At 38.2% G+C, this 26,854-nt stretch overlaps 1 protein-coding gene across 8 annotated transcripts; it reads right to left on the reverse strand.

Moving 5' to 3' along the window:
• Positions 1 to 7,561: 7,561 nt before the first annotated feature.
• Positions 7,562 to 25,461, reverse strand: LOC107759029 (uncharacterized). Of its 8 annotated transcripts, none has more exons than XM_016576888.2 (14): positions 25,301 to 25,461; positions 24,758 to 24,861; positions 24,433 to 24,572; positions 24,177 to 24,323; positions 24,031 to 24,082; positions 23,351 to 23,525; positions 22,344 to 22,421; positions 21,882 to 22,114; positions 18,375 to 18,491; positions 17,957 to 18,113; positions 13,555 to 13,662; positions 13,034 to 13,099; positions 12,739 to 12,950; positions 7,562 to 7,849 (listed from the first exon to the last, which is right to left on the reverse strand). In XM_016576888.2, exons 1-14 carry the CDS (start codon positions 25,353 to 25,355, stop codon positions 7,790 to 7,792), a joined length of 1,704 nt encoding a protein of 567 aa, XP_016432374.1. In that variant the 5' UTR covers positions 25,356 to 25,461; the 3' UTR covers positions 7,562 to 7,789. The 8 variants fall into 8 exon arrangements, with proteins under 8 accessions (XP_016432374.1, XP_075096707.1, XP_075096706.1 ...); XM_075240606.1 differs by having other exon boundaries at positions 21,882 to 22,094; positions 22,344 to 22,426; XM_075240605.1 differs by having other exon boundaries at positions 21,882 to 22,094; positions 22,344 to 22,360; positions 23,351 to 23,621.
• Between the last annotated feature and the right edge of the window lie 1,393 nt (positions 25,462 to 26,854).

Raw genomic sequence — 26,854 nt, forward strand, 5'->3', positions numbered from 1 at the left:
CCAAACGACCATCTGCTAAACAGCCTCACGTCCAAACGAACCACATCGGCTTCTGCTTCGTCCAGTCGACGACCATAACACCATTGTTGCTGCCTTCGTCAAGCTCCAACCAAACGTTGTTGCTTCTTCTTCTTCACCTCCCATGACTGCCTCGTCGACCTCCAGCAAAGAACACCCAAGAACCCACTGCTGCTGCTTGACATCAACACACACACACGCACAGCCTCACGTCCAAACACATAGATGATGCTGCTTCATCTCCTCTCTCGTCAAACATCTGCTCAACACACGTACACACAGCCCCACTCCTGCTGCTTCCACGACCACACGCACACACACGGAGGAAAAGCGAGGTAGTCCGGTTAAAGTCCGGCGAAGTTCTGTCAAGGTCTCGTTTGGTTTTGTTTGAGTCCGTTGTTGTTCGTCGTTTGGTGAGGTCCAGTCTGAGTTCGTCAAGGTTAAAAGAGAAGGTGAGTTTTCATTGAAGTCGAGATCCGTTAGGTCATTGGCAGTCTTGGTTCGAGTTTGCCATTTCCGTTCGATTTCGTCGTTGGTCATTTCCGGTCAGTTGGTTTTAGTTTCATTTCTGTCTGTATTTTGTTTGATATTCTCGGATTTAAAATCAGTATATGTTTGATTCTTTTCTTGTTTGTTGTTATCATTTCTTGATTATTTCTTCAGTTTGTTTTATGTTCTTGTTTAGTTTTAATATATAAGTATTTAGTTTAATCATGTTGTTAGTTTTAATTTAAAGTTCAATTGATTATTGAGTTTAGTGATTTGAATCTACTTGTTTGTTATGTTCAATTTGTTATTGTTATTTAATCTGAAAGTATGTTTGTTGTTAAAAATATTGTTTAGTCAAAAATATTGAGTTTCTAGCCTAAATTTGTTCATGAAATTTGATTAGGAATTGGTTATAGCTGCTGTATTTTGGTTAGAATTGATTAGGTGAATTGGTTATAGCTGATGGGGGTAGAATGGTAAATTGCAGTATTTTCAGGAATAGAATGGTAAATTGCTGTATTTTCAAGGGCATTTTCGGAATTTTAAATGAGTCTTAAAAATAATTACTGAGTGCTTTGTCCATTAAGTATTCAATAATATTAAAATAATACGTAGTGGGGGACAAGACATAATGGTTGGGAAATTAATACATTGTTTAATATAGTGGGGGACAAAGCATGCGGTAGTGGGGCAATAAGGGAATTAAATAAGGAAAAGACATGTAGTGTGGGATTACGGGGCTCAAGAAGATGGGACCTCTTCTTTATTTGATTAATTGTTTAAAGTGGTCTGTTTTGGACATAAATAAGGGGAGTTTGGGCAGAATTAGAGAAGACTTTTAAAATCTTGAGGGCTGGACACAAAGAAAAAAAAAGGTTTTCCTGAATATTAAGGAGAAGAATTCCAAAAATATTGAAAAAGGGGATTCGAATAAGAAAAAGGGGATTGGCTGAGAGAGGGGAAGAATTCCGAAAATATTGAAAGGGGATAGGAGATTGGCTGAATATTGAGGAAAATTTTTGAAGGAGATTCGAAAGAGTATACACCCGATATACAATCTGCATACACTGGATATATAGAGGGGTCAGAATTTAATGGGTAAACATTAACTGGTCTTTCAATCTAAAAAAGATTCACTTTGTTTCTGCCCGTTGATTGTTGTTGGTGTTTCTGGATTTTCATTTGATTTGTTTCCTTGAGTTTGGTTGGTTATTTGCTACTACTTCACTGGTTATTGCTGGATTTTTGTTTGATTTTAAAATCTGTCACTGGTTTTTCGTTGCTGGTTGTGACTGGTTGCGGGGTGTTGCTATTATTATATGCTACTGCATTTGTACTGATCTTCCTCTTCTTTTACTTCCAATATCAGGTACACAAATTGATACACTGGTTCTTGTAGAATGGAAACTGAAGCATAAATATGAAATGAAGAGTTGAAGTTCTGAATTTATCTTAGTTATATTCTGAATTTTAGTTGTGTATATACATTATTTGGTTTCCTCTAATCAGAATCATGTAGTTGTTTAATATATAATGGAACATCTGACAGTAGCTTAGTGGACGAACTGCCTATGTATTGCTAAAAAAAATAAATGATGTAGTAACTTTGTTCAGATAGTTCGTTATTGTTTGATGATTATCATATCTCAAAAAGCATGTTAGCTGATTTAGACTATTCTTAAACATTCAACAGTTAGCTCATTAAACGAATAGACCATTTCAGAACTTGTAGGAATATTGTTTAGCTAGATACTATTGGTTAATTTCAGCATGTAAATGGTTTAGGATTAAAATTAGATTGCCAAGTTTTTTTTTTTAATTTGACAAACTGTGAGTATGCGTAGTATAATGTAACTAAGTAGTAACATGTGAATGAGATGGCCCAGGTCCAGTTTTGTGCCATACACGTTGGGCCTGGGTCCACGTTGGCCAACGGGCTGTCCATATCGTGTTTACATTCTGATTTAACAAATTGCGTTCGAAACCCGACTATAACAATTCGTAAGCATGTAAATAAATTAGGATCTTTTCTCTTTCATTTTTAGAGACAAATTTAATAGAAAAAATGTAGGCACTTTAGGATTATCCTTTTTAAAACAAATGAGATGAGCCTCGCCCAATAAAATGCACAAGTTGTGGGGCCCTCAATAATTGGTTAATAATTGTATAGACTTTGGGATCGGTCGTTTAGAAAATTTCACGGCCTTACCAAAAAATAATGATACGCTAGTCGCTTTAGGCGCGCCTTTAACAATTTACTTTCTTAAATTCGGGTGCACATTTATGTGACCCAAATCCAAATCTCAACAGAGTCGAAATGTGTCGATAACCACGGGTACATTGATGTGACGTGGTTCGAGATACATTTTTCACAATGTTGTAATTCTCTGTTAAAATAATAATAATAATAAAAGCGGTAAAGAGTTTAAAGTTTGCACATAAGTTCATAATTGTATAAAATCAGATAATCAAGCCGAATATGACAGTTGAGCGACCGTGCTAGAACCACGGAACTCGGGAATGCCTAACACCTTCTCCCAAGTTAACAGAATTCCTTATCCGGATTTCAGGTGCGCAAATTGTTAAACAGAGTCATTCTTTTCCTCGATTCAGGATTCAACCGGTGACTTGGGACACCATAAATCTCCCAAGTGGCGACTCTGAAATAAATAAATAAATCCCGTTTCGATTGTCCTTTAATTGAAAAAAAACTCCCTTCCGCGCCCCTTCGCGGTGGCGCAGGTGAAAAAGGAGATGTGACAGTAGTGGTAAGCAAGAATACAACATTAGTGTTACTAGTAGCATTATCCATTGAAATTGACGTTATTTTATCACTAATGCAAAAATATCTACAAATATCTGTAACCGTACTAGAAATAAACTGCCTTGTGTAGCGTGAATTAATTATTCTATAAGCAATAATGCATTTTTGCATTATCCAGTCCTCATCAATCCAATGACTTGTAACAGTAAGATAATCACAATCATTACCACTTCTACTAATATCAGTAGTAATAGCAATACGATAATTAATATGAGTAAATAAATAGCGCAAATATTGTTCATATTCATGTTTATATTTATAAATATTGCTCTTTACGATTGTGCGAGGCAATCCTTTATAAGTAGGGTTAAAAATTCTTCTAATATAAATGCACAAAGTGAGGGTTAGAAGGAAAACTATAAGGTAAGCACATAACAGTAACCATTTTTGCTAATTCTTCTCTATCTTTTCTTGGATCATAATATAAAATACCACCGGTAATAGTGTTAATTCCTGGTTGAAATTGATTTGACCCTGTACTAGGGTCAGGCTGACTAGGTAGACTTTGTCCCCCCGGCCGCAGCTTTCATTTGATTATATTTAACTTTATCTTGAGGGTGTATCATTAAGTATCTCCTCAAACTTCCCCCCCCCCCCCCCGAGTAACATAGTTAAAAGCTAACTCTTTGCCACAAGTTTTACATTTACGTTTATTTTTTCTCTTATTTGAAAAAAAATGGCCAAACAAGAGATGTTTCGGCCCGTTTAGAAGGTTGTCTAGAAAAAGTAGGTGTAGTAACTGGGGGGTTAACCGGGGCATCATTTGGATTGGTTGGGTTAACTTCAGCAACATGACTAGTGGGTGTATCATCATCCGGTTGCGTTTCATCTAAATCTATTTCCTGCTCATCTTCTTCATCAATACTTAGATTACCATAAAGAGAATTCATATATTCATTATCTACGCGTTCACCACCACCAACATTATGCACATATTGACTCTCAATAAATTGTAATAAAGTATTATCACTATGAAGAATAGCAGTAGGTGGAGGGAAGGTATGGGGTTTGGTTAGGGGAGCTCGGGGAATTAGAGGAGGAATAGATTGGCCACTAGATTCACCACTCTTGAATTTTTCCTTATTTTTACTAAACATTTTTTAAGGAATAGGCCATCTTAATTATAATTATACAAAGTAAATAAAACAAACAAAACTATAATATTAAAACTAAAGAGTTGGAACGAGTTTACCGAATTGACGAACAACTTGTTGAAAATTAATTATCGTTGAAGACTTGAATACTTCAATTCACCAACTTCACAATTTTTCACACAAATTGCAACAATAAAGTAACCAATTATAGAAGAAAATTAGAGAGAGATTGATGATTTTGTGAGAAAAATGAAAGAATGAGGGGGTATGGGGTATTTATAGTTGAAAATAGGGAAAAAGTGTAATTATAAAAAGTTTGGGATTAAAATAAAGTTGGAGGGTTATGGCTATTATGCAAATCCCAAACGACTATTTTTGCAGGCCCAACGGCCATATTTTAAATGAGCCAACCCCTAGTCCCGGTCCTATCCGTTTAGGCCCACTACCCTAATGGGATCGCGGGCCTGGGTCGGTCCCTGGCCTAACTGGCCCACTTGTCAGCCTTATTTGGACATAACAAGCTATTTTGTATGTTGGATTATATATTATAACCGTAGTCAAACTTTGTACACGTGCATACATCTTTGCATGTTTATCTCTCTATCCATATGCACCATACATGTTTCTATCTTGTTCAAATGCATACATCTCTGCATATGATTTTCTGATATGGACTGAGATTGGTATGATGGGACATTCTGTGTGGTTGTTATGATCATGGAACGATTGATCATTTTGTGTGATTGAAGACAAATTTCTGAGATGACATGATTGATTATAGAGCTATAATGCTCGAGCACATGGATTTGGATCCATCCCTCCGGAATCACGTGATCATCTATTTTACCTTGTGTCGTCTATGTGCAATGTTACTGGACACCAAGGAGGCGTTAGGTACAGGGAGGTATCAATTGAGGTAAAGTTTGAGTCTTTATCATATATGGACCTTCCAGACTCATGTGAAGCATTCATACACATGCTAACTATTGCATATCCACTTTATATGAAGATTTGGTGCCTTGATTATACCTAGGTTTTTGATTCCTTATTTGGGCATATCAACATAGGCTTTTGATTCCTTATTTGGACATAACAAGTTATTTTTGTATGTTGGCTTTTGATTCCTTATTTGTACTACTGGTTTGTGGGTTATTGTAGTACCTTTCGCACTTTGATGTTAATTTCAGAGTTATTACTGTTTTTACCTATTTTATGTCAGTTGAATATCCTTTATATTGTCTTGTTATGGTTGTTTACGTGTGTTGGTTCTTCTAGCATGTTGGCTTAGGTGTCATCCCGACCTTGATGGAATTTTGAGTCTAGACAACTGCTCAACAGCTCGATCACTTCTACAAGACCTGCATATAACTGTGAGTTTAAAAGGCTCGGCAGGATCACTCACCCTCTCATCTTACCCCTAGGACATGTCTTTAGAAATCATTGGTAATACATAAAAGTAATATAAAGAATAACAGGTATAATAAAGCAATATACAAGTATGAAACTGAATAGATATCATAAACCCAGATAGACACCTAAAGTCTAGCTGCTACTGAAATCTGTAAAGCTATTGATAACTGCTATGGTGCATTGGGTCCGCTCCCCCATATACCTTACTCATCTTCGGAGTTTTGGTTGCATGTCAAATCCACCTCGCGTGGTGCATCAACCACCCATCTTACCCGTTACTAGCTAAGTAACATAGAAACATAGAGTTGTTAGCTAACAAGTGAGAAGGCGTGCCCAGACTATGTGTGCTAATAACTTAGTAATAAAGAATACCAAACAGTTAAATAATACCACGAATATGTCAAAAAGTATGTCTGGAGCTCTAACCTCAATCTCCACAAATAAACACCATTAATCACCAACATTATTATAAACAATGTATCAGCAATGTTATATATCGTATAGTAGTGTTTATGCACTTGTTATACATAATTACTATACAAACACCATTCAGCCACCATTAGATTCTCAACCCACCACCTATATCCACTTTAAAATGTTTTTGCTTACAAACACAATTAGGACTCAAAAGAGGAGGAGAAGAAGAGAGAAGAGGAAGAAGAAGAAGAAGAACAAAGCACATGTATAGAAACAAAAGAATCTAACAAAGAAACTTTTTGTCCAAGTTCAGCGCTGGCAAGGCTTTTCTAGCCGAAATATGATTGGTTTTTCAGTGAATTTTCTTAGTGGTTTAAAGACTCTACTCAAAGGTGGCTATAGTAGACAATTGGTGATGATAAGATGACTGTGAAAGTGGGAGGATGAAAGGAAAAAGATGAAGGGGGAAGGGGCACCGAAAGAGAAAGATAGAGAGGGAGGGGGAGGGGAGGGGGGGGGGGATTGTGGCCTAAAAGGGAGAGAGTGAAACAATTTTGGTCTTATGGTTTAGCTAGAATTTGATATTAAATTGCTCAAAATATTTAAACCAGATAATTTGAAGAAAATGACGCTATATTTTGTGTTCGAACTAAAAGGAGAAAACCAAATGAAGAAAGCTTGAATACGAAAATTTGGAAAAAAAACTATGCTTTTTAATTTTTAGAAATTTGAAAAAAATCTAAATTGAGTGATGAAAATTCATGGACTCACTTCAATTATCTTTGATTTGTCTTAGCTAAACAATAAGCAAATAGAAACCAAAAGGCGCTTCTAAGATGCAATTACTAGTGTTTGGAGCCAGAATGTGTAAATTCTATCTTTCAAGTCTAAATAATACTCGAAAATAAAATAGGAATCTCCAATTCAAAATGCATGGCATTTACAAGATAGCTGAAACTAATTTTTAACTATTAAATGCAAATTTCTACCTACTGGATATGTTCATTATACTTACCTTTTCCTATTTGTCCTCGGATCTTGAAACGAAATAGCAATAGATTTACCTCGCTAACCACCACATTTTCTGGAGACAAGCACATATTCAAGAGAAAAATTCACCATGCACCCAACAAACTCATTTTTTTTCCTCTCCATTTGTTGCTTTAATTATTTCCCAAGAAACTTCCAGTTCTCTCGCTCCTTTTACACAGGTTCGGACAAATTAGTTCATATTGTCAGACTAAGCAGAAATAAGAGATCTGTCGGGCACACGAATCAAATTGATATAGAAGGTTGAGATATTCCTTGATTTTTATAAAATTTTCAGGCCTTCATTGATTAATTAAATGTAGTATTAAAATTCAAACCCGTTTGAGCACCACAATGCATGTACAAACTTGGAATGTAGCAATACATATATATTTAGCTTTCCACCAAGCACTGCTTTGCTGCATAATAGTAACAATTATAGAGAAAAAGGGTAGCAAACATTTGCCAAGAGCTGAAATGGCTAAGCTTTTCCCAGATATGATTGCTCTTACTGGTATGCAGTCCTTTCAACAGCCATCCACCACTCATCTTCTTCACATGTTCTATCCTGCTTTCAGTGACAAATTAAAAGAAGGTCGTAAGACTCATCTAGTTCGCGCAACAGAGGAAAAGACAGAAAATAAATTCTTGCTTCAGTAACAATGCACATCAGTTTTATTCCATTAGAGGCCAATTTTAACCGGCCAATTCAATCTCTAGAGTTGCATCACATATTGATAAATGCCCACTAACAAGTTAACTGGCAAAGTCTTAGTTCTGTTCTGACACAAGCACGACTAACATTTGCGAACTGAACACCACTATTAACTATTTATATAAATAAATTTAAAAAAATAAAAAGAGAAAGGGAACTAAAAAGAACGGGAGAAATTCCCAACCCTTTGGGTCGTTCAACTACTGAGCTTCAGTATCACCTAAAGTTTGGATTTTGCTCAATTAGATCCTACCGTATCAATTTTCCCTGAGATCTGAGATTCATTAGAACTGTTAGATATGTACATAATGTAGTCTTGTCCTACATTGGAATGGTAGTAGTATGTCCTTGTATAGTATAGCAATAAATAAGGACCTCTTGTATTATATTGATCACACAATATCAATATATCATATTTTCTCCCGTGCCTTCTCACAAGGTATCAAAGCTATCGTGAGAGATTTATCGCTGTGCATAAATTTCAGCGATTCCGGGAAGTGAAATCAGTCACCAGAACCCTTTTTCCCGGCGACTTTTCAAAGTTGTTTTGCGTTTGCTTTGTCTCGGTTAGTGTTGTGCAAAATCCAACACTACCACAAGAGTAGTCACTGTCCGGCAACCAAACCCCAGTGAAAATCTCCGGCAGTAGTGTAGTGGTCGGAAAAAAAAATTCCGGCGAAGTTCTGACGTCGCGTGGGCCAACTTGCGGCCATTTTTTGGCGACGATTCTCCAGGACAGATTGTTCCCCTTGCAATTCCGAGCCTACCCATTCAGGTTACACCAAATTCCGACCACTTTTATATTTTTCCGGCGTGAACAGTAATTTCGGAAGTGGACTTCCGGCCATTTTTTGAAAAAGTTTCTTCAGAATAGTTGGGTCGTCTGGTAATTCCGATCCTACCCCTACTGTTTTTATTTCATTCCGACCACTTTGAATTTATCCGGCTGCTACAGTAATATTCAGAGAGCTACAATATTTCTGGTGTGAACAGTGTTTTCCGGCGCAGAACAGTGTTCTGTTTTCTTGTTGTAAACAGTGTTTTCTCGACGATTTCTTCAGTTTTTCCAAAGGAGTTACTAATTTTCACTATTTCAAGTTAACCCTACTACTATTAATTGTAGCGACATGGGAACCGATACTTCGAATAGTTGGATGGTTTCTTTAGTGGATGATTTTGAGTTTCTTCAGTACAAAGCAAGTAAGCAGACATCTTCTGAGATAGCTTCCGTTGTTCAAACAGGTAATAGCGTGACTTGTGTCTCCCAATCTCCATCCTCTGAGTCTTGGGTCATTGATTCAGGTGCATCGGATCACATTTTTTGTAGCAAATCTCTTTTCACTATTTCGTATTTCCAATCTCTTCCAAGAGTCACAATGGCCAATGGGTCTCAAACCATGGCAACTGCAATAGGTCAAGCAAGCCCAATTCCTTCCTTACCTTTAGATTCAGTTCTTTATGTCCCTAATAGTCCTTTTAATCTCATAGTTGTTAGTCGCCTAGCCAAATCACTTAAATGTGCCGTTTTATTTCTTGATGACCATGTTTTTATACAGGAACACAGTACAGGGCGGATCATTGGTACCGGGCGTGAATCAAATGGACTTTATTACCTTATCCTTGCTAAATCACATGTACTCACATCTTGTCTTCCTTCAACAACTTGTCCTATTACTGATTCACCAGATTTATTACATAAACGTTTGGGACATCCTAGTTTGTCAAAACTTTAGAAAATAGTACCTGGTTTATCTCACTTGTCAGCTCTAGAGTGTGAGTCTTGTCAGCTCGATAAGCATACTCGCTCTCATTTTCCTCGACGTATTGATAATCGAGCAAAGTCACCTTTTATTTTAGTACATTCAGATGTTTGGGGTCCTAGTCGGGTCAGTTCTACCTTAGGATTCCGCTACTTTGTTAGTTTCATTAATGACTATTCTAGGTGCGCCTGGATATTTTTGATAAAAATCGATCTGAATTGTTTTCTATTTTCCAAACCTTTCACGCTGAAATTCAAAATTAATTTTGGGTTTCTATTCGCACATTTCGTAGTGATAATGCCCGAGAGTATTTGTCTTTCCCATTTCAGTAGTTTATGAAATCTCATGGGATTATTCATCAAATATCTTGTTCGTACACATCTCAACAAAATGGGGTAGCTGAAAGAAAGAATAGACATCTTATTGAAACTGCTCGTACCCTACTCATACAATCTCATGCTCCGTTGCGTTTTTGGGGGAATGCAGTTCTTACATCTTGCTATCTTATTAATCGTATGTCATCTTCAGCTATCCAAAACCAAGTTCCATTCTCTGTTATGTTTTCCCACTTGCCTTTGTTCTCTCTTCCACTCCGTGCCTTTAGAAGCACTTGTTTTGTCCATAACCTTGCTCCAGGAACAGATAAGTTAGCTCCTCATACTCTTAAGTGCGTATTTCTTGTTTCTCGAGAACGCAAAGGGGGTATCGATGCTATTCTCCTGACCTTCAACGATACCTTATGTCCGCTGATGTTACCTTCTTGGAAACCCAATCATACTTCACAGGTCCAGGTAATCACTTAGATATTTCTGAGGTACTACCAGTCTCTTCTTTTGGAGATTCAGTCACTATCTATAGCTCCCGTTCCACCATCTATAGCTCCAGTTCCACCACCTATAGGTCCATTTCCTCCACATAATCCAGTTCAACCTTCTGCAGCTCCATCACTCTTGACTTATCATTGCCGTCCACATCCAGCATCAGGCCCAGGTGATTCACGTCCTGCATCAGATTCTGCACCTACTGCGGACTTGTCTCCTCTTAGTCAACCAATTGCACTCAACAAAGGTGTACGGTCCACACTTAATCCTAATCCCCACTATGTTGGTCTAAGTTATCATCGTCTGTCGTCACCTCATTATGCTTTTATATCTTCTTTGTCCACTGTTTCTATTCCTAAGTCTACAGGTGAGGCACTATCTCATCCTGGATGGCGACAGGCTATGATTGACGAGATGTCTGCTTTACATGCGAGTGGCACTTGGGAGCTTGTTCCTCTTCCTGCAGGTAAGTCTACTGTTGGTTATCGTTGGGTTTATGCAGTCAAAGTCGGCCCGGATGGCCAGTTTGATCGGCTTAAGGCTCATCTTGTTGCAAAAGAATATACTCAGATTTTTGGGCTTGATTATAGTGATACTTTCTCTCCCGTGGCTAAAGTAGCATTTGTTCGTCTTTTTTTGTCCATGGCTGATGTACGCCATTGGCCTCTTTATTAGTGAGACAATAAGAATGTTTTTCTCCACGGTGATCTTGACGAGGAAGTTTGTATGGAGCAACCACCTGTTTTTGTTGCTCAGGGGGAGTTTAGTGGTTGTGTATGCAGATTGCACAGGTCACTATATGGTTTGAAACAGTCCCCTCGAGCCTGGTTTGGTAAGTTCAGTACAATTATTCAGGAGTTCGGCATGACTCGTAGTGAGGCTGATCACTCTGTGTTTTATTAGCATTCTGCTCTGAATCTGTGTATTTATCTGGTGGTTTATGTTGATGATATTGTTATTACTGGCAACGATCAGGATGGTATTACTAATCTGAAGCAACATCTCTTTCAGCACTTCCAAACTGAGGATCTGGGCAGACTAAAGTATTTTCTAGGTATTGAGGTCGCTCAGTCTAGCTTAGGTATTGTTATTTCACAGCGGAAGTATGCCTTAGACATTCTTGAGGAGACTGGAATGATGGGTTGCAGACCTATTGACTCTCCTATGGATCCAAATGCTAAGCTTCTGCCTGGACAGGGGGAGCCTCTTAGAGACCCTATGAGATATAGGAGGTTGGTTGGAAAATTAAATTACCTCACAGTGACTAGACCTGATATTTCTTTTCCGGTAAGTGTTGTAAGTCAGTTTATGGATTCTCCCTGTGATAGTCACTGGGATGCAATTGTTCGTATTATTCGGTATATAAAGTCAGCTCCAGGCAAAGGATTACTATTTGAGGATCGAGGCCACGAGCAGATTGTTGGGTACACAGATGTTGATTGGGCAGGATCACCTTCTGATAGACGATCTACATCTGGATATTGTGTTCTAGTAGGAGGTAATTTGGTCTCGTGGAAGAGCAAGAAACAAAATGTAGTTGCTCGATCTAGCACCGAAGCGGAATATCGGGTCATGGCTATGGCAACGTGTGAGTTAGTTTGGGTCAAGCAGTTACTCAAGGAGTTAAAGTTCGAAGAAATCAGCAGGATGGAACTAGTGTGTGATAGCCAAGCTGCTCTTCATATTGCGTCAAATCCGATGTTCCATGAGAGGACTAAACGCATTGAGATCGACTGTCACTTTGTCAGAGAAAAAATACTTTCAGGAGATATTGTTACAAAGTTTGTAAAGTCGAATGATCAACTAGCAGATATTTTCACTAAGTCTCTTACTGGGTCTCGTATTAGTTACATGTGTAACAAGCTCGGTACATATGATGTGTATGCACCGGCTTGAGGGGGAGTGTTAAATATGTACAAAATGTAGTCTTGTCCCACATTGGAATGGGAGTAGTATGTCCTTGTATAGTATAGCTATAAATAAGGACCTCTTGTATTATATTGATCACACAATATCAATATATCATATTTTCTCCCGTGTCTTCTCACAAGAACCATGATGAGAAGTCACACATGTGGGAGCTACTATTCCGAGAATTAAAAAAAATGTATATCTATTAATAAAATCCACAACAAGAAGCTGGAAGGTGAAGATAAACAACCTCAGTAAGATCCAATGCTTTTTGTACGTTCTCAATGTTGTCTGCAACTCTTATGGCTTCAAGCCACCATTCTTTCTTGCAGCTGCTGAAAATGCTTTCGTCACTGTTTACAGTTGGCTTCCCCCAATCCAAATTATGTCCAGGCAGATTGACGGAAATGGATAAATGAGGTATAACATTATCTGGGACAGGTCGCAAGGGAGATCGGTAGCCTTTTAACATCAATAAAGGCGACTAGTCAGCCATTTTTTAGCCAAAAGGTTTAACTGATGAAGGAAACAAGAATATCATTTACCTCTGCAATCAGGATCGTGGCACTTCTGATAATAAACAGCCCTTCTCAGATCAACTACGTATATAACTGACACCACATGCATAAAGCAAAACAGAACCAAAAGGGGGAACAACATTAAAAAAAATGCCAATGCATAGAATTTATCTAAACAAACATTGGTGTTGCTATTGTTTGTTTATTAATCCCTTTTCTGTTCCTGAGCCGAGGGTCTACCGGAAACAACCTCTCTACCCTCATAAGGTAGGGGTAAGGTCGGCGTACATACTACCCTCCTCAGACCCCACTTTTGGGATTTCACTGGGTTTATTGTTGTTGTTGTTGTTGCATAGAATCTATCTAAACTAATCTGTAAGAGATAACCAGAGGACAACTATATCCGATGTTACCAATAATGAAAACGAAAACATGTCCTGCAAGGTGCCCTTGGATGAGAAATAGAAATAGCAGAGAGTGACAGCTCAAACAGATGTGACTACTACCGAAAGTTCTTCCTTGCAAAAGTAAAGTTTGTGATGCATTACCATGATTGCTTTTATGTTGTCTGCCAATTCTTTCACAGTATCTATTTCTAGACATGCTGTAGACCATCAATGCATACTCAGAGAACCAATACCAACTTCGGATTTTTCCTGGAAAGAATGTAATAGAGAAAGTAAGCAGTACTCCGTAGTTTTGCACTTTAACACATGTGAACTGCTAAAGCTTTTAAGCATTGACAAATACAAAACTAGAACTACAACACTAGCTTTGACACCCAGACATCAAAACAATGAAGACAGTCATGGCCCAGTAAGGCCGCCAGGTAGTTCGCAGCAATTACTATGCCTCGATCTGAAGCTAGTTGGTGTCCGCTATATGAATCCTCACTCCACGTATTGCTCCTTTTGAACATGTCTCATTCTAATGTTCAATACTTTAGTTTCTCTAATACTAGAGGTTCTCTTTATTTTTGTGAGAAAGCACAGGACAAAAATCTAATTATTAACAATGATACAATGAGCCATATATATAATACATATTCTACTCTTACTACATATGGGACGACATATTCTACTCCTACTACATATGGGACTTGAAGTTTGAATGCCTAGTAGGGATGGCAAATGGGGCGGTGCGGGTGCGGGGCGGTGCGGGTTTAAGGCTATGCGGGGCGGGGTGGGTTTACAATTATGCGGGTGCGGTGCGGGGCGGGGCGGGTTGAAATACCTTTTCATAAAAATTGATGCGGGGCGGGTTGCGGATCATGCGGGTTTAAGTAAGTTTTCTTTCTTATTCTTTTTAAGTTCGATGATAACTTCAAGTTATAGTCTTTATAGACTTTTGTTTCGGAAAGACAAATATAATACTCCGTGCTTAATATTTTTTTGCTCAAAGCAGACTTTTTTTTAACTTTCCTGTTGAACTTCTTTTAGAGTCAAAAAATTTTAGCTTACTCAAACAAATTAGTTTTATTATTGGGTTATACACAAGTCATCAAGGAATATTAGAAATAATATTATAGGAATGTAAATACTATTTCATAATGAATACTAAATTAATACATAAGGGGTCATCTGCTTTTCACAATGAGCAACAGATTCTTTTTTTTTTTAATTGAAGAATTAGTACATAAGCAACAAAAAAACTTTCAAATTTTTGGTTGATTAAGCTGAAAATTTCAGCCAAAATATAAAATAGAAATAAGCAAATAAAATAAAATAAAAAACTTATGCGGGGCGGGGCGGGGCGAGTGGATGCCGGTGTGTGTGGGGCGGGTGAACGCGGGTGAAAATGTTACGCGGGCGGGGCGGATTAAAATCTTCGCGGGTTTATGTGGGTTCGCCCCGCAACCGCACCGCACCGCTTGCCATCCCTAATGCCTGGGCAATTGGGATGTCAACTGCACATTAGTTCTTATTTGCCTTGAGCTCGACAAGTGTCGTAAGCTTATTTGATCTAAGCCAACAGCGGGCACATGTGCTATAAATGTACAGCCATGGCCTTAAACGGTGAAAGACTTGTTATTTCACTACGGAACACTAGGAAGAAATGTGAGGGTTTCGAGAGAGTGTTGAAAGGCAGCAATCGACTTGTGATTGTGCCTAGTCGAAGTTGAGTTGTGGCCGATTGTGGTCATAACGAGTGAGGGGTCCTTTGTATATTGTGATATTAATGCAAAGGTTGTTTTGTTCTGCTAAAAATAATTAAGTCCCTAAAAAGTTTAAACATTGGCCAAGGTGAAGGCTGAGTCAAGTCTACACTTGACTGTCGCACAGTGGGCGAACCTCGGGCAGAAACTCGGGCATAGAAAATCGACCATGTGACAGCTAGTATTAGAGCGCACACGTTGAAGAAGGAATTAAAATCTCAATTCCTTCCAAGCAACTCGTCATGGGTTGCAAGGGAGGGCTGCGACAGTTGAAGCAAAGCGGCATTGCGAGGACATATGTCAACGAGTTTACTTCCTTGATGCTCAATATAGGCAACATGGCAGAAGAAGACAAGTTGCACTATTTCATGAGCGAGTTGATGTACTGGGCGCAAAGAGAGTTGAGAAAGCAGAATGTCCAAAATCTCTCCTCTGCTATCGCGATGGCAGATGGGTTGGCTGACTTCAATGAGGGTGACAACCCTAAAGAAAATTCACATTCCAAGTTTAAGGACAACGTGAAGGAATGGAAGAAAAACGGGAAGGGCCATATTGTCGTAGATGAAGGGAATACCGGGAAAGGAAGGCAAGCGAAGTCTTCCTATGGTACAGAGAAGGGCGGCAAGTCCAAATGCTGCTTTACATGCAGCGGGCCATACCTGAAGAGAAACTGCCCATTACAAATACGGGTGAATGCTCTACCTGCTGCAGAGTTGAACAAAGAGAAGAACGCAGGATCCGGGAGTAAATTCCACAACAGTGGTAGAAGAAGGGGAACCAGAAATTGGAGCATTTTATGCACCCAATCAAAATACTAGTCCCAAGGTGAATCTGTCCTCGACGAGGACGTCGAGTTTGTTTGTTAAGGGCTTGGCCCTTTGACTCGGCAGATGGCATGGTGGCGGCAAGGGGTTGGCATAATTGACCTTGTCATGGTCCTACGTGCGGGATGAATCAATCATGTAGGCAATGTAGGCGCCATTGCGTAAGTTGCAATACACAATGTGGGCAGACTGGTGCGCTATGGCATGGCATGGGCGCCGGGCGGCAAGGGTAGTGGGACACTAGCTTGTGGCATGTGCCAAGGTAGGACTAAGTGTAGGCAAATCAAGGCAGGCTAATGGAAAGGCTAGAAAGGAAAAGCAAAGGCAAGGCAAGATGAAAGCTAATGAATGGCGCAAGGGAAACAAGAGTTGGCACGACAAAGTGAAATATGGCCAAAACATGTACGAGTGGCAGTAGCGCCAGACGTGTGCGGCTAAATCATGGCATTGGGGCTGAGCAATGTTGAAGGACCAAGACTGGGTGCAATACCTGCCTTGGGCGGGCGCAACAGCTGAGCACAAAACATACATACACTACACATGGAGCAGTTGGGCGGTTATAACTGCTTGTGACCAGATTCCTAAAGTCTTCCATCACCTTTGTAATTTGAAATTTGAATGCCTAGGCAGTTGGGGATGTCAATTGCACATCTTATGGGCCATGAGCCCGACAAGTGTCGTAAACCTATTTATTGTAAGCCAAAGGCTCGCACATGTGTTATAAATGTACTGCCTTTGCCTTAGACAAAATCGAATGGTGAAAGACTTGTAATTTCACTAAGGAACACTAGGAAGAAACGTGAGAGTTTCGAGAGTATTGAAAGGCAGCAATAGACTTGTGATTGTGCCTAGTCGAAGTTGAAGATGAGTTGTGGCCGACTTGTGGTTATAACAAGTGAGGGGTCCTTTGTATATTTTGATATTATTGCAAAGGTCGGGAATTTTCCCATATCTGATTGTGTCCATACTTTGTTGTGCTAAAAATAATTTGTCCCTAAAAAGGTTAAGTGTTGAAGAAGGCTGAGTCAAGTCTACACTTGACTGCCTCACAGTGGGCAAACCTCGGGAAGAAACTCGGATATAAAAGATCGACCCTGTGACAGTAGGCCATTATCCTACCACCGAAAGTTGATAGGAAAAAATTTGAATGATGCGTCGCTGGCACGATAGTCGTGCGATACGTCGAGTTATCATGAACCATTGCAGCAACAGGAATCAGCGTAGCAACAGGCAGAGCCCGCGTCAACCTTTTATCTAATGAATGCATCCCTTCCAAAATTCGGGTTTTGTTGCATGTATTAACTCTAGAAACTACGGTTATTCAAGTAGTAGATACCATCAAACAAACTATAGCTGATATAATGAATCAATTCGGTGTTTCACTATCTGAATTAATTCATACTTACACAAGCATGACCTAATCATTGAGACAAGCATATGAACGTTATCAACTATCAAGTGGCTATAATCTTTGTATAACTTATCCATGAACCAAATGACCCATCAAAATACAGAACTTAAAAAAGCAACCAGTATTGTGATGACAGTCTAAATAAGTAGCCAACCAAAATATGGGTGGGTGCCTAGTAAACACCCAATGAATGCTCTCTTCCTATGTAGTAAGAAAAAAGACAAGAAAGGGAAGGAGGCCAAGTCAAAATTTGCTGGGTTTTTTTGCAAAATCTTCACATGAAGGGATGGGCAACTAAATACGTAATATACTAATGCATTTATAGAACTTCCTAGTATGAAGAAAATAGAGATAATTGCAATGGGTAATTACAATATGTACACATAGGATAACGTAAAACACAAGATATAAAAAGAAACAAACTATTCATGTGCAACACAATCATTTATTCAACAAAAGCATGCATGCTAATAGTAAAAAAGAAAAGGGGTAGAGGGAGAAAAGAAAATCAAGTCATCCATGTTTGTCTGCTCTAAAGAAGCTGAATATTTGGGTGTCACCTGGTATATTTCCGATTGAAGCAACAGACTCTACAAACATATCCAAAGATGGGAATGGTGATTTTCCCATCAAATAAGTTCTTGAAGGATCGCTTGTACAAGCATTTAGGTCAAAGTCCAGTGAAACACCAGAATGCAGTTGGAAACTCTTGGTACTCTGCATATGAGACAACATTGAGCCCTTTAGAGTGGAAGGAATCAGAGCTTTCCCCTAAATGATGGCAGCAGTTACAACTCAAGATCTGACTACTGCCTATGATGTCAGGATAGAGTTCATATTAGGTAGTTAATGAACTTATTTCTATATTTCAAAGAAAACAAAAATCCAGGAGGGGCTAAAATAAAGTCCACAACATGAAAAACATATTCTGAAGTGAGGAAAAACTAAGTGCTACTAGTGGAACGTAAGTGGAGTTACCTCCGTATCAAATTGAAGGGCCTTCACGCAATCTAGATCCATTTTGCAGATCAGTAGCTTCTCACAGTCAGCATCTATATTGCAAATCAAGGATGCCATAAACACTTCTTCCTTAGTCTGTCATAAATTGAAAAGTCTCTGGGTTAAACTACAAGCACATATCACATGTAAAGCATAGTACACGGTTTTCATAGATGGTTTTTAACAACCGTGGACATACTTCCCATTTACTTGTCTAGAATATTTTGCACCAACATATATTGAAATGTAACTCGCTGTAGAACTATAGGGAGCAGCAGATGCATAGTGTATCACATATTAATCATTTGTGTTTTGGTGATGGACACACTGACGTGCCACATTCAGGGGGAGGTTCCATAGTGTATATTATTCGCGGATGACATTGTACTGATTGACGAGGCGCGAGGCAGTGTTAACGCGAGACAGGAGGTTTAGAGACAGACTCTGGAGTCTAAAGGTTTCAAGTTGAGTAGGACCAAGACAGAATACTTGGAGTGCAAGTATAGTGACGGGACCAATGAAGCAGACATGGACGTGAGGCTTGATACACAAGGCATTCCTAAGAGAGATAGTTTCAAGTACCTTGGGTCTATTATCCAAGGGAATGGGGAGATTGAGGCTCGCATCCAGTATTTTTTGTAACTGTTGTTTTCTTTCATTGTTTATCACCTTACTATCTTGTTATTTTTATTCTGCTTTCATATGGCTTTTTGGTACTGCCTCTTCTTGTCTATATTTTCATTAATGTGGTTCTTATGCTTTCCTGAGTCGAGGGTCTATTGGAAACAGCCTCTCTATCCTCACAAGGTAGGGGTAAGGTTTGCGTACACACTATCTCCCCAGATCCCACGGTGTGGGATAATCCTGGGTATGTAGTTGTTGTTGTTGTTGCATCCAGTATTTTATGTGATAAGAATGTGCCACCTAAACTTAAAAGTAAGTACAGAGTGGTTGTTGATCGACTATATTGGACGGGGTAGAATGTTGGCCAGTCAAGAACTCCCATGTCCAGAAGATGGAAGTAGCAGAGATGAGGATGTTAAGATGGATGTGCGGGCATACCAAGATGGATAAATTAGGAATGAAGACATTAGGGCCAAGGTAGGAGTAGCCCAAGTGGAGGACAAGATGCAGGTAGCGAGGTTTAAATGGTTTGGGTATGTGAAAAGGAAAGGCACAGATGCCCCAGTAAGGAGGTGTGAGAGATAGGCCTTGGTGGGCTGAGAAGAGGTAAAGGTAGACCAAAGAAGTATCAGAGAGAGGTGATTAGGCAGGATATGGCGTTGCTTCAGCTTATCGAGGACATGACCCTTGACATGAAAGTCCGGATGACGAGAATTAAGGTAGAAGTCTAGTAAGTAGTCGAGAGTGTTTCTTTCCCATACCAGTAGTATTAGTGTTAGTCTTGTATTCTATTATTGTTAGATTCGATTACTACATGTTCCTTTTGCTTCGCTTTCTTATTATCTTGGCGTTGTTCTGCTTGTTACTACTGATTTCTTTTCATCTTTTCTTGAGTCGAGGGTCTACCGGAAACAGGCTTTCTACCTTCAAGGCAGGGGGTAAGGTCTGTGTACACACTACCCTCACCAGATCTCGCTTGTGGGACGACTATACTGGGTCTTTTGTTGTTGTTGTGCTTCTCGAATCATGAAAAACCACTTTTAGAAGCCAGCTTTAGGCTTAGCTGGCTATTAGAGCAAGTAATATACTATGCGTACAACTGGTTTAAGCAAGACTACACTCTATGAATTCACTTTAAAACTCCTACATTTCCAATTTATATGACACTCTTTTATTTTGGATGTTCCAACATTTTCGACACCATTCTTGTAATAATCTTGATCTACATAACTTTCACAATTTAAGACTTCAAATTCAATTAACTACTCAAATTTTAAAATTTGATCTCGTTTCACTACCATTAATATAAATATACAAGTTAAATTAACATCTTCTCATACCCTATCAAATATCACCATACAAATTGGATCATAGTAAAATTTAGCACTTTTAGAGGTAAAGAGGGCAACAACCTCCAGTATGTCATAACAAATAATAACCCTCCACCTAACTTTACACTGGTCTCCTCCCACCCCGATGCAGTATAGCAGAAGAAGATATTCCCCAAATAGAGGGAGGAATATACAGAATTAATCATTTATGTGGTGCTGTTTGAGTACACTACACTGTAATGTTAAAAAGTTTTATGTTCTTTCATTGATTTGTGTTCTCCTTTCATTTTTTATTTTTTATTTTGACTACCAGATATTATAGTACATATGAGACCAGTACTCACTGTATTGACATTCAGGTTCCTTTTTTTTTTTTTTGATAAGTTAAATTGAAATGACTTTTAGGTATTCTTTTCCGATGACTTAACAGCTTATAATACATAATCTTTCTTATGTAAGGAACTTTCTGCAGGTTTCTCGTTCATCTATAAAGCGAAGGTTTGGCTTCTCCAATCATACATATCGCTTGGTAGAAAAATAAAAGTTCCATTTAGTCCTGGAACAAAGGCAGCTAAACTGAAGAGTTCAAAGGAAAATTGACTTTATAGTGAATATAAGTAGCAGCCACCCCTAAGAAAACTCAAGAAATCAGCCAACCTAGACGTAGTGGATGTCAGTAAAAAGTTCTATTCAATAAGAGATGACTCATTGGAGATCTCCACTGAAGTAGCTCGAGTCATATCCCTCTGAACTCTTCTCCATTATTCCAACAGATATCAGGTATAGGTTATTACATATGCGAATACTTCAGGATCATTCAGTTAAACTGCTAACAAACACATCTTTATGGCAATCTTTTGCAATAGAAGCCAAAAAGATCAGTTCTCTTATATGATGTCCCATGCAATGAACCAAGCTGATCAACCATCTTATTCTGCAACCTATCCACCTTTACTGGTTAAAAGTTAAAACGGCAAAGACCTCATAACTTGTGTGCTCTCATGTACTTCATAGAAAAGCGGAGCTTGTTTTATTTGACAAATTTATTGGAAAATGGTCAGCAACTAAAGCTCCAGAAATAGACAGTGAGATGCAAAATTATTGAATTATGCTATTTCCGTTGAAGTTTAAAATCAGCTTGGTTAGAGAATTTCGATGATATGGCTTCTAATTAGATTCATAACTTTTGTTAAATTACCTGTAGAAAAATGTTAGTGGAATGCTTCTAAGCAGTAAGCAAGTGGAGCAATGACATGTACATGAAGCACAATATCAAAATAAGATGCTAATATGATCCTAGTAGTTATGCGGTTTAACTTTAACTGCATTTAGGTTTAAATGCTATAGATCTTTTCTCAACATCATTTAATACCAAAAATCTTTTTTGAAGCTAAAATCTAAGATTGATCTTACAGTACAAGCTACCACTCACCTGGTTAATTGACTAAGTCATACACACAGAAGACAAATAGTCCACCTAGTAACATAATCAACCTAGTAAGGAACACCATCAGAGTAAAGCGTTACCTACCATGTCCTTACATTTAAAACGTCCACTTGGCAGAAGCACAGAACTCTTCCCTGCTTTAGATGACAGGGCTAGGCGAAAGCAGCGATTTCTAGAGTAGACAGCTTTATCCACAAACAGTTGACATGGAATATCAATTGAGCTTGAATCCTTTGAGACAAAAAGGTTTCTAAATCTTCCATCAGTTTCACTTAAGCTACTGATCCTTGAGCATATCTGATAATAGGCCACAAGAACTGATAATTGATTCAGCATTCAAGAAGAGAGTAAGAAAAAAATTTAATGACCAATAATTTGTAGTAGTATTCTTTTGAAAAAGATATGAACAATGCAAATGCTGTTAGACATAAGAATTAATTAAAGAAAAAGTGGGATCCAAGTTGAGCACCTAAAGTTTGACCTGCACACAATGACAAATTGAAATTAAACAGGGCCAAAGCGGGATGAAGCCGATGAATATAGTACCTCTGTAACAAATGCACCTGCATGCAAGTTGTCCTTGAAAGCAGCATTTGGAAATCGAATAATTAAATGACGAGAAAACTTTTCTGCCAGCAAAGCGCTACGTCAATATCAGTTATGATAACATAGAAAATTCGTAGTACCATATTACTAATATGTCAACAAAGAAGTTTTCTGCATCAGATCCTGTGATAATTCTCCCATATACTACTATTTACTGCAGTGCAGTTCCTAACCACATCGTGTGCCCCATTTGATCCACCAAAGTAACTTCATCCACAAAACAATCAGATTTGTCTAAACCTGCTTCCTCTTTTAAATGCAGATTTTTATTAGTAATATGTTTGTGCATCAACTAGAAGATACTGGGATATAGAAATCAGCATGAGATCTAATGAAAATGTGATCCACAGAAAGAGAACATTTTCCTGTGGATATCATATCAAATTGGGAAATAAGCAAGGAAAGAGTTCCAAAGCTTCACAAGAGTAAGGTGTGCTGAAGACAGTTATTCTTCAATATTAACCATCTTAAAGCCCACTTCAGAGGTATTAGTCTATCACCAAATAGCGATGCAGGTATTAAAGCAAGTCAGAGTAAGGCGAAAGCAAGACCAGAATATTACAGTGACATATAGGTGCATCACAACCCATCCTGATGTTCCACTTTAGTCAAAAAAGTTCTCTTTGCAATATTGCCAAGTGGGATCCTAATTTCACATGCATAATAATGAGTTGAATTAATTGTTTATACACTTCACCAGGCTTTCATGCCAGATATTCTAGCTTATTACCACTGAAATGAGTGGAAAACATGTTTCCACCAAGCACTAAGCTATTGTCAGAAAAGTACTTTGCAACAGTGCGAGTCCATCAGCTGATCGTTCACCAATAAATTATACATATATACAAACACAAATATAAACATGCATACCTACATATTATGTCGACAACATACTGCACGCAGCTGAAATACTGGATACAGCAGTCCACTAACATGTAACATCCTACCTTCATTGGAGGAATCGAGCTCCACAACCCAGTCATCGTTTCCTTCAAGACAGTACTTTTCCTTGACTGCATCAAAAATGACCTGTATCAGAAGGTCAACCATTTCATCTCCATTTTTAGCTGCATTTTCTCTCTTGTTGAACTCCAGATCAAAATAGAGGTGGCATGGCAATCCCTGAAAATAGGACATACCAGTTGACAACAGCAGCATTCTTTTTTTATGGATCAGATTAAAAAAACAGAAGTGGCAGTAGAGGTGGCATGGCAATCCCTGAAAGTAAGACATAACAGTTGACAACAGCAGCAGTTCTTTCTTTATTGATCAGATAAAAAATAGAAGTGGCATGGCTCTCTCTCTCTCTCTCTCTCTCTCTCTCTCTCTCTCTCATAAAGAAAACAGAAGTGGCAGTAGAGGTGGCATGGCAACCCCTAAAAGTAGGACATAACAGTTGACAACAGCAGCAGTTCTTTCTTTATTGATAAGATAAAAAATAGAAGTGGCATCTCTCTCCCTCCCTCTCTCTCTCTCACATACAATCTAAGATATTGTGATCCAAGTTATATTTGAATATACAAGAGCTTGTAATTCCTCATGTGACAAAATCAAGGGAAGCTCAAAAGTTTCGGGGATGAATTTTCACTAAGCCATTCCACAGTGGAGATAAATTACAAAAGATTACCTCCTGGATTACTTCATAGTGGTGCCGAAATTTAGGATTCATAGTTTCGTACCTAATCAAAATTATAAACACAAATAAGTTTTAGAACATGGGGGAGGTATAATCTTTGGCCATATTTTAAAGCAGATACAGCTGAACAAACTTACCTTCTCCAGAACTCTTTATATGTGGAAACAAGGAATCTCCTTTGACCATTCACATGATCCTGATAACTGAAAACACGAGCATTTGATTGCTCTTTAGCATACTTCATCGCTTCATCTTGCCTCGGAAATGTGGACCATATATCTTGTCTAGTTAAACACAGGGGTTAATACAATTTTTTTTCTAAAAAAAAACTTTTTAGCAAAACGCTTACCATCACTAATGGGTAAAAGGGGTAAAAGAATCATTTGCAAGTACCTTAATTTATTTTGCTCGTTAAGATCTACACGGATTTCATTCAAGAGGCGCAATAGACGAGCTGGTCTTTTTGGAGGAACTCCATGAGGAGAACCATAAAATACAAGGGGAGAGAACTGCCGCCCCTTCTTAACACCCAACTACAAGAAGAATCATAAAATTTCAGTTAATAGTTCCCCCCCACCGTGTTATATGGCATAGGATGTGCTTGAAAACTAAAATACAATTTAAGGAAACTATGTGAAATAAGAAACTGAAGCTTATTATCAATGGGAAGGCCTTGAAAGTTAAGAAAAGAAAAAAGAAAAAAAAAAACAGTATGTACATTCTGTAGGCAGAGCTCAACATCCGAAGGTGTTGATAACTTTTCCAATGTATCACTTTGCTTCACAGTCCGCTTTCCCTTTTTCCTTTCTCTTATCGCTGATTCTAAAATTTGCATAAGAAAAATTGACAACCACAAAATAGAGAAATATCAAAATTAGCATTCACTTAAAATGTGGTCAAAACAGCAAGGAAAGGCATAGTAGCATCTCACTTTCAGATATCCTAAATACCACAAGGAAACCAGAATATTTTAAAAAAATTAAGCTTTGATGATTTCATTATTTTTGCTGCTGAGTCGTGCAATTGTAAACCAAAAAAGATTAAATTTCACTACAATTTATTGCAAAAGAAAATGAAAAACCTTTTGACGAACTATGACAACGAAAATTTCAAAGCAGTCAAACCTTTTTTTTTTTTTTGAATAAAAATAGCGATTCAGACCTCTGGATAAGGAAACAATACACTCCTAAGAGAAAAGAAAAGTTTGGAATAGTTGAAGTGTAATTGGCACCAAAATAAAAGGGAATAGAAGAGGGATTACGAGGGGGAGAGATGCCGCATTTGAAGCATTCAAATAAACGATCTACGTCGTCCATTCGATTATTTCACCGTAGGGCTGCGGCAGCCGAGAAACCATTCGTCTCAGGGGTGTCGGTATTTCCTTTGAGCGGGAATTGGCTACTTCAGAAGTTTAGTGTAAAAATGGGGTGTGGTAGACTTTTTATCCACTAATTTAGCTAAGCAAAAATAGTCACTATTCTATTAAAATTGTTTTGAAAAAATAGTTTTACCCTTTCTTTAATTCTTATATTCTTTTTTTTTACTAACAGCGATCATATTATTTATATATATCACATAATAGTAGAGTTAACATTGTTCATAGTGCCCTATAGGGCATTACCTACTTGGCTATTACATAAGAACAGCATGTCTTTAAGGACATTTTTATTTCCAAAAGCTACTAGTCTAGAGCAAACATCTTTGTTAACGTACTTAACTACATATGTCAAACCTTCATAGTCTGATTTTAAGACATTGGTTACAAAATGAGGAGCATAGTAGATAATATTAAGATCCCTACCATTGTTGCCACTTAGTGCCTCCTTAGCCAACATGTGTGTCGGCTTGTTGGCCTCCCTGAAGGTGTGATGTATTCCCTGGACCTTCACCTACCTCATTAACAACCTGCACTCATGAATAATGTCATTTTGTATTACCATTCCATTATCCAAACAAGTAATAACATCGGTTGAGTCTTTTCCACTTCTAATTTTGTGAACCCTTGTCTTATGGCAATCTGGAGACCAGTTTTCAAGGCCATTAATTCTGCCTGAAGGGGTGTTGTTTCTGGAAGGTTCCCATGGAAGCCAACTATCCATTGGCCATTATTATCTCTGAAGACTCCACCAAATCCACAAAGAGATAGGGCTTCTTTGAAGGAACCATCAATATTGAGCTTAATATGGCCGCTAGGAGGTTTACTCCACTTAATACTTATTGAAATTTTTACCTTTGTAACATTTTCCTTTTCCGTTAGAAGCTTATATTCTACTGTTAGATTAATCGCACTTTTGAGGCTAGCCATGTGTGTATAGTTGTTGTATAAATTGTTATTCCTATTAATCCAAATCGTCCACATAACAAAGGGAAATAAATCTTGCCAAGTGATAGTGCCTTTTTTAAAAGTAGTGTTATGGTCACGTATATGTGTCAACCAACTATTGACACCATTCCAACTGTTAGCATCGATTCCTAAGAGGGACCACAACTATTTTACTGCCATACATTCCAAAAAGACATGCCTAATAGTTTCCCTATGAGTTTTGCAATAGGAACAGATTGGATCAATGTTTATGCCAATATGGTGTAAAAAGCTTCTTATTGGAAGCCTATCATGGTAGCATTTCCATAATAAAAATTTTAACTTGTTAGGGCAGTTCACCTCCCAAATCCACGTAAAATCCTTGTAGTACTCAGTTAGGTTGCCTAAGAGGGAGTAGCATAATTTGCTAGTAAAGAGACCATTAGTGTTTAATGACCAAACAGGTGTATCATAGGTTTTAGTAGTAGGATTTGTAGCCTTTATTTTATTAAT

The sequence above is a fragment of the Nicotiana tabacum genome, chromosome 20, assembly GCF_000715075.1.
Source record: "Nicotiana tabacum cultivar K326 chromosome 20, ASM71507v2, whole genome shotgun sequence".
Taxonomy (NCBI): Eukaryota; Viridiplantae; Streptophyta; class Magnoliopsida; order Solanales; family Solanaceae; genus Nicotiana; species Nicotiana tabacum.